This window comes from Pleuronectes platessa, chromosome 20 (genome assembly GCF_947347685.1).
Source record: "Pleuronectes platessa chromosome 20, fPlePla1.1, whole genome shotgun sequence".
NCBI lineage: Eukaryota > Metazoa > Chordata > Actinopteri > Pleuronectiformes > Pleuronectidae > Pleuronectes > Pleuronectes platessa.
Genome location: NC_070645.1, coordinates 19,813,488 through 19,824,006, shown reverse-complemented (window position 1 = coordinate 19,824,006; position 10,519 = coordinate 19,813,488). Strand labels below are relative to the sequence as shown.

Here is a 10,519-nt window from a genome sequence, read left to right as displayed (position 1 = left end):
GTGGGTTGAAGAAGCTTCTGTAACTTTACAAAAAACTATCAAGCCCATTTCACATATACCCCCCTGAAGCTTTAAGATTTACAATATCAGAGTTCTCTTAATTCTTGTTTACTAAAGGACGTATTAGTTATGGTAGGAGACTCTGAGGAGATGTTGTTAAACACCAGCATGAATATCAGAATCAGAATCAGAAGTTTGTTATTGCCAAGTAGGTTTACACCTACAAGGAATTTGCTCTGGTTATTGGTGCATACAGTGAACATAGAAACATAAAAACGCAATAAATACAACATACATAGGAAAAGCAATAAAAAACAGAAAACCAGTATATATTTACTCACTGTTTACTCTTTATTTACTCACATTTTTTCAAATATTTATACAAAGTAACATTTATTTGACATAAACATTTCTGAATAAAAATGTATAAAAGATAAAAGATGTAAAATGCAAAACAGTAAACAGTGTCCGATTGCAATATGAAATGCAGTATAATATAACATGATATAATGTGTTAATTTAACACATCCTTGAGGTGTGGGGGTGGAATAAAAGTCAGAGTTAGGTGGGGGTCCCGGCCCTTGTTGATAATTCAGATACTGCCTTATCAGACGAGTTTAAGTTTTATACTCTGAGTTCTTTAGTAAACATTGGCTCATGTCGTCCTTTACCCTTGTAACTTCTGCCCTAATGAGAACTGTTTGCACTGTTGGTTGTGAATATTTTTGTGTGACCCTTCCTTCAGTTGTTATATAACTCCCTGGATCAACCTCGGTTACTGCTGATGATAAGGAGGCCCTGTTTCATACTGCAGATAAGTAATGGATCATGGAGCCCTCAGTCTGACCTCGTGCAGAGTTGCAAGACATCTGAACAAGACAGACTTCAAACTAGATGAGAGAAACTTATGATGCTTTCATCTTATCAGTGATTTGTTAGGCAGGAGGTAAAAGATCTGGTAAAATGGAAACATCTGCTGGATTAACTGGTTTTAAACTTAGACATCAGTCTGAATACATGTCAATTTTTTTTTGATTCTTGTAAAATTGTCTTGATTTGTGAATTTTACATTTAGCACCTAATATAAATGTATAATTTTAAAGCCAATTTTAATCCCTTCACTATATAAAACAAATTGGACAGTCATTAATTAACCTAACTTACTTATATGTATTACTTGCATATGAACTTAAGCTTAATTCCCCCTATTTTTGAGTATAATTGCCATTTTATCCCTTATTTATAAACCTAAACCTTATTTTTCCACAATTGATAAACTACTTTATAATTTACATTGTTAAATTATGACAATGTAAAAACATTAACCCTTTATATTTAATATAAACGAAGTTTTCTCCCGTTTTAATGAACGTAACTGTGAAGTTCATATAAATATAAACCAACTTTATCTGTTAAAAGTTAATTTAACCTACTTTTATCACGTCACGCGACATCCACGCCGCTAGAGGGCGCTGCCGTCAAACGTGAGCATTGCACTGAACCTGAAGACTAACGAATACAATGATTGGCTCTTTGTTGCTCCAATCGAAAGACAGAACGTCACCGCCCCGGCCAATCGCGTCCCTCCATGTCAGCCATGTAGGCGGTACCGGAAAAACGGTTGTTATTAGCCCACTGAGTGCGACAGTAGCATCCGCAGCTCGTGAGCAGGATTTAAAAACAAAACACACGTAAACACATTTAAACATCTTTAGTCTGTTGCTGATTCCGGAAGCTGCAACTTCACCTTTTAATCACATTCAGCAACAGGTGAGATCAAAGCCAGCTGCCCTTCATTAGCTCGCATGCTAATGCTAACAGCCGGTGTAACAGCAGTGTTTCCTGTGCTTCCCCCCCCCCCCCATCCAGGAGCAGCTCGTCCAGCCGCCGTCATGGGGGAAGTGGAGCTGTCCTGTCGGGCCTACGTGAAGATGTTCCTGCACGCGTCCCTGTTCCCACGGTGCAGCATCAACGGGCTGCTGCTGTCGTCCAGCTCGCCAGGGGGCGCTGTGTGCGTGACGGACTGCGTGCCGCTGCTGCACGCGCACCTGCCCCTGGCCCCCATCACCCAGCTGGCCCTCACACAGGTGGGGCCCCCCGGTCACTGGTCCGATGCACAGGGGCGGAGGGAGCGCGACGGGCAGCCAGTTGGGAAAAAACATTCAAATAGAAAGATTCAAATAGAGAGAAAGATTCAAATAGAGAGAAAGATTCAAATAGAGAGAAAGATTCAAAGTGCTGAAGTTGCAGTTCGATGCTTTGTGTAGTTCCATCACCACCGACGAGCAGCCGACTCCAGTGTGTCATCGATTTGTGTTGTTTTCTTCTTCTGCAGTTGGTCGCCACTCAGGCTGTGATTTATCTTATTGTCTAGCTTATATATTTAATGCCCAAGAAAAACAAGTTGAGCTTTGTTTATTCTGTTTTATTCTCTTTGTTAGCTCGGCCGTCAAAGTAACTCAGACTCTGGGAGAACTTGTTGTTTATCCCATGAAGGGCCCACGTGTGTGTTCTGTGATCACACTGTGAGAAGCTGGATGGGTGTGAATGAGTCTTAACGAGCACAGACACAATTTGAAGACGTCTCTGGTGGTCGTGTGTTTCAGGTGGACGTGTGGTGTTCACAGACGCAGCAGAGGATTGTGGGATACTATCAAGCCAACGCATGTGTGACAGACAGCAGGTGAGTTCTCCAGCCTGGTTTCTCTTCTCTTTCTCTCGCCCTTCGTCAGTTCAGCCCTTTTCTTGACCTTTTCTTGACCTTTTCTTTTAACGTCTGGTGTTTTCATCCCCGCAGCCCGACGCCGTGTGCAATGAAGATCGCCGATAAGATCGCTGAGCAGTTTGATAATGCTGTTCTGTTAATGGTAAGTGGATTTAACGCCATTAGATTCCTTTTGCTGCCTCAGTTCATATGAAAATATCTGTTTTTTTATTTCTCAGCTCGACAGTAGTAAGATGTCTGCAGACTACCGGGTTCCTCCCATCGTGATGTATGAGCGCAAAGACTCCAGATGGCTGCTCAAAGACAAACACACGTGAGAAACAGCTGCTGAGTCGGCGTTAAAATCAATTAACGCAGTTATTTTTGAATTTTTCTGACAAAGTTCACAGGATCTTTTTATCATCATGTCGGCGTCTGAGGTTTTCACTCGTTAAACAAGATCAAAACTTGTTAGAAACTTCACAGGAAGCTTCTCCTCATGGAGTCGATGGTCTGATCTAATCTGTGATTCTGCGACTCTGGATTTTCATTCATATCTGTCAAACTTCACATGGGTCTTAAGTTTTATTCATACAATCTTAATACGTCCTAAATTAGCTTGTTGAAACATTGAATCAACACATTGTTAGAATCCCTGTTCGCCGCCCTGTATTAACACTGATGTCCCGTGTTGTCCAGGATAATGCTGCGGCAGTGGGAGGAGACTCGGGCGATCGCCGGTCAGATGCTGGAGTCGGGCGACCACATGCAGCTGGTGGACTTCGACAGTCACCTGGATGACATCACGAAGGACTGGACCAATCAGAAACTGAACACCAAGATCGCAGAGCTGGCGTCGCCGGCCAACGGGAACATCTAGAACTGTAGCAGCCGTTTTTACCAGAGTGCGGATTTATTTATGATCTGACCCGTCGGCCTCTTTATTTACAAATGTGATTTTCCTTTTCTTTTCTTTTTTTTATAACCTGAAAAAACAGCACATGTTCAACACCAGAGTTTAGGAAGACGTTTATTTGTAATGCTTTTTGTCAACTGAACAAAGACATGACATAGAACAAGCTTAAGTAAGAAAATGTTCATAGATCGATAGATGATCTGTGTGTAATCCTTCTCCCCCCCCCCCTCCCTCCTGTCAGACTGTGCCTTGTGGTCCAGACCTGCTGATCTGAAGGAGAAATCCACATTTAACACTGTTACGCAACAACTGAGGCATTTCTCTCTCTCTCCCTTCGCTCTTTGGCCATTTGATTCCTTTACTATTGCTATTCCCACAGATATGAACATGAAGCGGCAGAGCTGGACAGAATATGAGAAACACGTTACAGTAATAAAGTCCTGCAGCGAGTTGTCGTCTGTTGAAGCTCAGAAATGTGAGAAGCAGGTGATGATTCAGGTTGAACCTTCATGAACAGCTGAATCGATGCAGTTGAATCAAACTGGATTAGTTTCTGCTACGTGAACCTAATGAACCTAATAAACTGAGCATTTAGCATCAGGCGGCCAGCGCCTCTTCTAAACTTCTGTTAAGTGATGTGTTGAAATTTCAAACTTTTACAGATCATAGAAAAATATGTTTTTCTGTGACTCACTGGGTCGCCGGCCTTTGGTATCTTGCAGAGTTTCTTTTCTTATGTGAAGTTTGGAAAGCGTAACGTGTGGTTGGAAAGAGGAAACGTGCCACACAGGATGTGACCTTATCTCGTTTCTCAACTCTGAGCTTCAACAGACTGGTTTCACCGCAGGGCAGACGTCTTCACTTTGACATGTTTTCTGATCGCTTGTGTTCCAGAAGCCGTTAGAACAGACACTGACGGTAAAACCTTAAAAATGTCTGAACCATGTCAGAGTTCAGTGCAACTTTCAAAACACTAAGAACAAGTTTAAATCCTTTATAATATTAACGTAGTAATAACAATAACTCCTGAAATGCACTGAAATGTAGGCTCCTTTTTTCTGCCTGTTTCCTCAACAGTGAAACTTCATTAAAGGACGACAGTCGAGCTACTTGTGTTTACTCACGTTTGTGTTTAAGAACAAAACAACTGAGGTTTGTGTTTTAGATGAAGAGACTTTGTGATAAGATAAAAATAGTAATATGCATTTTCTTCATTCACTACTGCTCTACTGAACTACTTTTGATTAATATCACTGCTTCAGCTATGTTTCCCTTTTTTATTGTTAATAGTAAAATAATATTTCACAAGGTTTCTATAGTGCTATAGTTTGAACATAATTATAAGTTTGTAAAAGTTGTGGTTCCCAACCTTTGACCTCTGCGTGTTCACTGGGAACCAGGTTCAAACAAAGTTAAATCAGAATAAACCTTTTAAAGGCCGGGTCAACAAACACAAAGTGATCTGGTTGAACGCTGTGGGAGTCCTGGTCTTCCAGTTGGGAACCACTGGCTTTGGGTTAAATGAAAAGAACAGATTTAACGTCACATTATTTAAAGAGTGAAGACGACCTCTCAGTTTCGTGTAGTGCTTCCAGGCGACCACCTGGGGGATTGTGTCTCGTGTGTGGAATGAAGCCCTCGCGCTGCCTGGCGCGTTCAGAGCGTCGCCCACATGATCGACTCGGGCGTCGTGGGCGAGGGCACGGCCACCAGGTTCAGGGTGATCTCTCCCAGCGGCGACTGACTGGCCAAGGACTTGAAGAAGTTGATGGAGTTGCAGAAGGTGCGAGCGTTCTGCACCTGCTGCTCCGCCCACGGCAGCGTGATCTGCAGCAGAGAGGAGCAGGAATCAACGCTCTGATCTAACAGCTCTGCTCTGGTCAGTTTCTAAACGTCAGATGTGTTGGATTGAAACGTGACGTGTGGAGGATCCTCACCTGAGCGATGATGAGCTTCTCGGACGGATCGTCGCTGTCACTCAGTTCTTCTCCGAAACACAGAGTGAAGCCGCACTGAGGCGGGTCTCCTCCGGTCGAGCAGAAAGGATCCAGCTCTGAACCACCGGGAATCAAACAGTGACGTTAATACAACAATCATGAATAAGTTTCTGTTTTCAAAACATCTGTAGATTTAAAGCTGAGCATCGATTATTGTTGTTCTGAAGAAAGTTTCTCTGATTTATCTTCTCGACTCTTTTATCACATGTGAGAATGTTCTAGGGTTGAGAGTTTTATATACAAACAATTTACTCATTAACATTAAGAAATAAAGTTCAACATTCTGGTTCCAGAAGTGAAAATGCTTTGATGATCAGCTCTAGAAGCCACACTACCCACAATCCTCCGGTGTAACCACAGCGTGACCATGATTTCTCTTTCTAACGGTTTACGGGATGTGTAGTTCCACTCTTATTTATTTCTGGAGAATTTTAAATCTGGAACCAGAGTCGTTCTGAAACTGGCCGCTCACTGTTTCCCTGTGAAACCCAAACGTTTAGCTCTTGGCCCTAAAAGCTTAGTCTGCTCTGATTGGTCCCTGCTCTGATTGGTCCCTGCCCTGATTGGTTCCTGCTCTGATGTAAGATCCTGATCAGCTGTAAAGAACCAGTGGATCTTCTCCCCTGTGTGTCCTGATGCTGAGATCACTCACGTTGCTTGAAGGCGTCTCTGCTGAAGAGCAGCACCGGCTCAGAGTCTCTCTCCATCTTGTGCGGCCCCCCCGTGGTCGTGTGCGGCCCCGTCCAGAAGACCCGCCCCTGGCAGTACCTCTTGCCGTACACCCCCTGCTCCCCGGAGGTCAGCACCACCCCCTTCTCCATGAAGGGCAGCAGGGTTTGCAGCGCCTGCAGCTCGGGGCCGGCCGACAGCGTGGAGGGCGGCTCCGGCAGAGGGATGCGTGGGAACCGGCCCTTCAGGACGTTGGAGGGTGTCGGGGGAACGAGGGAGGAAGGGAGGTAGGTGATCCGGACATCAGAGCCCAGGATCTGCCGTTGGAGAACCTCCTTCCCTAAGTAGTGAAGCTTCACGTTGATGGAGTCGCCTGGACACAGAAACACAAGAGGATGCTTTTACTCCCAGAATAAAAGACTCACACTCACAATATTCAGCTGATGAATCCTAAACCCAACCCGCCTGAGGTGATTTCCACCAAGTGACCACATGCAAAGACTAAATCTGAAGATAACAAGTCGAGCATTTCACAGCAGCTGCACTTTTTCAGTTCTTCACCTTCCTGTGAAGCAGGAACGTTCTCCTCATACCGAACGTCCACCTGGATCTCGTCCACCACTGCAGACAGAAGACAGAAGGACTATGAGATTCAGATTCTATGAGGTGAGGTGAGCAGCATCCAGATGTGTGAACGCTGTACAGCTGTTTTCAGACGTGAACTCAGAGTGTTTCTCATGCAGAAGCTCCAGAACCTTCAGGTGGAACTCACCGTCCCTCTGGATGGTGACGGTGCTGTGCTGGACGGGCTCGTCGGTCGGGACCAGCACGTCGCTCTGCTGCAGGATCTTGTGTTCACACTGAGAGGAGGAAGACGGCAGCGGAGGAGACAGATGTTTAGAGACACTCGGGGGACGGGAGGTTTGTGTCATGTCGTTACTTCACCAGTGGACAGGTTCATAAAACATTCAGCCGTGTGTGAGCTTCATGGCTGCAGAAGTCCAGTAATAATCCAGTTTGAAACAGTTGCGTTAACGCCTCTGGACACCAGGGGGCGTGAGACACAGACAGGAGAATGTGAGTGACTCACCATCTGAGACGAGACCTCCTCCGTCTTTATCTGCTTGACGTGGACGTCGTCCTCTTCGTCGCTCTCGAACTCGCTGCTCCTCCTCTTCGACTTCCTGCTGCTTTTCTTTCTGCTTTTCTCTTCAGGAAGCGACAAACCTGAAAAAAGACGACAAAACAAACGGTTCAAAACTTCTGCAAACAACAAAACACTTGAAAGAGTTTCACACACACAGAGGATGAAAGAGACACGGCTGTTTGTGTTGCTGGGCGTGTTGAACTCTGATCTCAGTGTTGACTCATGTCTCTGCTGGATCTGCTCCACTCTGAGTTCATGACTCAAACACACAGAGAACCTGAGAACGATATGATTTTTAATAAAGTGGATTGAAATCGTGGAGATTGAACTTTGACCTTTTGTCACTGAGAACACACGCGACAGCTCAGCAGGTTTATTTGTTCAGCTGCTGTAAAGTGGAGTGAGGTGAGACGTTCAGGGCAACGGGTTCAAATCAGGGAAATCAAAAACATCTTCAAGAGAATTAAATCTAAATAATGGAGAAAAGTGATCGAACCTGAACATAAGAAAAATGAATCATGTTAATAAATCCGGTTCTATCGACTCTGAAGTTATTAGAAACTGAAAAGCTTCTTACGTTCTTTCCTGAGAACCAATGTGATCAACCACAGTCTGATCAAACACTATATTACATAACTAACATGTGATATTGACTCATTATGAAAACAACAGGTTCCTCAGCGTCATCCTGACTTTGCTCTGATTATTTTAAAATGATATACGAGGAAAAAACATCAGCTCCAATGTGAGAAGCTGAAAACATTATATATCATTTAATTTATCAATAAATAATCAATAAATGATTTTTTTTCTGTGATCAAAATAGATTCATTATCTGTCAAGCAAACAAAAAACATCTCAGACCTGAACCACGTTTCACTCTTTGTTAAACGATAGAAAGTGAGACTTTAACTACTTGTTCTTCTTGTTCTAAACCTCTGGTATATATTATAAAGTACACTCGATGTTAAATATTATATTAAAGAATGTTCTCTGTTTGGAGGAGATGGAGAACATGGCTCTGAGGCTGCTCTGGGACCTCAGGTTCTCTGAGTGGTTCCTCTCACCCTGCTCGCTGAAGGGCACCAGGCGGTAGACCTTGTAGGGCTCGGAGATGTCCAGCTGCGCCCGCTCCATCACCTCCTCGAACTCCGGGCTCTTGTTGAGGGCGCAGCGCAGACGCGTCTTCCAGATCGCCGGGTTGTCCTGACCTCCGTCCGTCAGCTTCCCTTTGAACTCGGCCCAGGCCTGCGGACATGAGAGGACACGCGGGTTCAAGTCCGGCTGCTCCACAGAAGTCAGGTTAGAGAGGTCTGATGGTTTTGACCCAGAAGGGCGGTCTGACCTTAAAGATGGCGGCGTCCTCGTCTTTGCGGAAGTCCTGCTTCCCGGCGTGTTTCCACGGGATGCGGAACATGGTCTTGGCCTCGTCGTCCCACTCCAGCCCCGAGAACTTCCCACTGCTGACCTGAGGAGTTCAGAGACACACACAAGAGACACACACAAGACACACACACACTGTTTACAACCCGGAGGAGACGCCTGCAGACACGACTCAGGGGAAACTAAACCCACGAGTAAAACCATCAAGAGATGAAAACAAAAGATTAAAAACTTATTAATATCAGGAACCTGGTGTGAAAACAATCAGCTGATTAATCTATAGGTAGAAATAGACTTGTAACCAATCAATCAACAAAATAAATGATCACCAGTTACCAAATATTCCTTTAAATTTAAAATAATTCAATCACATTTTATATTTTCCAGCATTTAAAAAACATGAGGATGTAAAAAGACGTGTAAACATTCAGAACGTGGAGCCTGACGAGCACCTGTCAATCAAACTCAACCGGATTTATACTTATTAAATGATTTCAAACGTGTCGTCGTGTTTCTGATGAACATGAACTTCAGAGGATGAAGAGAGAGAATGAGCTCTCTGTGAAATGACCCTTTGAAATTAGTCTTGTGTTGATGTTTATCTCCTGGTTTCCCTTTTCCTTCTCCCTCCCTTCCTCCCTTCCTCCCCTCACACACACACACACACACACACACACACACACACACACACACACACACACACACACACACACACACACTCTCTCTCTCTCTCTCCCCCTCTCCCTCACACACACACACACACTCACCTGTTCGATCATCCAGGATCTCAGTCGTCGCGTGCAGCGCATTCTTCCTGCGGCCATGATTCTATAAAAATCTGAAAACAAAAACAACACAAAATGAAACAAACCGGAAACCAACACGTTCTCACTATAACACGTGAATAACACGTTCTTCATTAAAGTGTCCGAACAAACAACAATAAGATTATATGAATAATAAAAAAGGTCAAATAGCGACTTAATGACATACCCCCCCCCCCCCCCCCCCATAAACGCCCACGTTAAAACAGACATTTCTAAAATGTCAAGTTTTTTTCAACGGGGCCTGGTTCGAGTCCCGCAGCTTTCATTATTTAACACAAACACACAAACAGGAAGTTAGCGGCTACACGTCCAGACACATGTTTACACTTCACACGTTTGTTATCGTGTTTGTTTGTGAGAATAAACAACGAGTGAGAATAAACAAGGTGAAGAATAAACAAGTGAATGAAAAGAGACTAAACAGAGAGAAACGCGTGAGTCCTCGAGTCGCTGTGGATCCTGAGAAACACAAACACACAACCAGGATCCGGTTCGGTTCTGGAGAAGAGACACAAACATGGAGTTTACCTGCGGTTCCCTCGGAGCAGCGGACACACGCTCTGCCTGTAGCCGCCTCTCAGACGCTCTGCAGCGGATCAGCGCACCGAGGCAGCTCGCTCCCTTTCTCAGAAGTCACGTGACTTAGTGGAAGCGGCGTGCTGCAGCGCCGCCAGGGGGCGACAGCGCGCGGAGACACCGCTTTACACTCAAAGTAGAGTTGGTTTATTTTAAGTTTTTTACGTTCTCAGCTCAAAGGTTTCACAAAAAGTCACCAAAATATGATTCATTCATTCATTTGATTTATTTAGAACGTGTGAATGGAAAAGATAAATTATGTAAACTTGTTAATAAAGATTTATTTACAAACACTTTGAT

The 10,519-nt window shown here is 44.3% G+C and overlaps 2 protein-coding genes across 2 annotated transcripts; one reads left to right on the top strand and one right to left on the bottom strand.

The window, feature by feature from the left end:
* Positions 1-1,607: 1,607 nt before the first annotated feature.
* emc9 (ER membrane protein complex subunit 9) lies at positions 1,608-4,069 on the top strand. The gene is made up of 6 exons (XM_053412420.1): positions 1,608-1,770; positions 1,870-2,087; positions 2,607-2,683; positions 2,798-2,867; positions 2,944-3,038; positions 3,404-4,069. The coding sequence occupies exons 2-6, from the start codon at positions 1,893-1,895 to the stop codon at positions 3,582-3,584; spliced, it is 618 nt and encodes a 205-aa protein (XP_053268395.1). The 5' UTR covers positions 1,608-1,770; positions 1,870-1,892; the 3' UTR covers positions 3,585-4,069.
* Positions 4,070-4,883: 814 nt separating this feature from the next.
* irf9 (interferon regulatory factor 9) lies at positions 4,884-10,300 on the bottom strand. The gene is made up of 10 exons (XM_053412419.1): positions 10,172-10,300; positions 9,584-9,654; positions 8,779-8,901; positions 8,501-8,681; positions 7,377-7,513; positions 7,059-7,146; positions 6,848-6,907; positions 6,270-6,659; positions 5,558-5,673; positions 4,884-5,447 (listed from the first exon to the last, which is right to left on the bottom strand). The coding sequence occupies exons 2-10, from the start codon at positions 9,638-9,640 to the stop codon at positions 5,277-5,279; spliced, it is 1,323 nt and encodes a 440-aa protein (XP_053268394.1). The 5' UTR covers positions 9,641-9,654; positions 10,172-10,300; the 3' UTR covers positions 4,884-5,276.
* Positions 10,301-10,519: the final 219 nt, after the last annotated feature.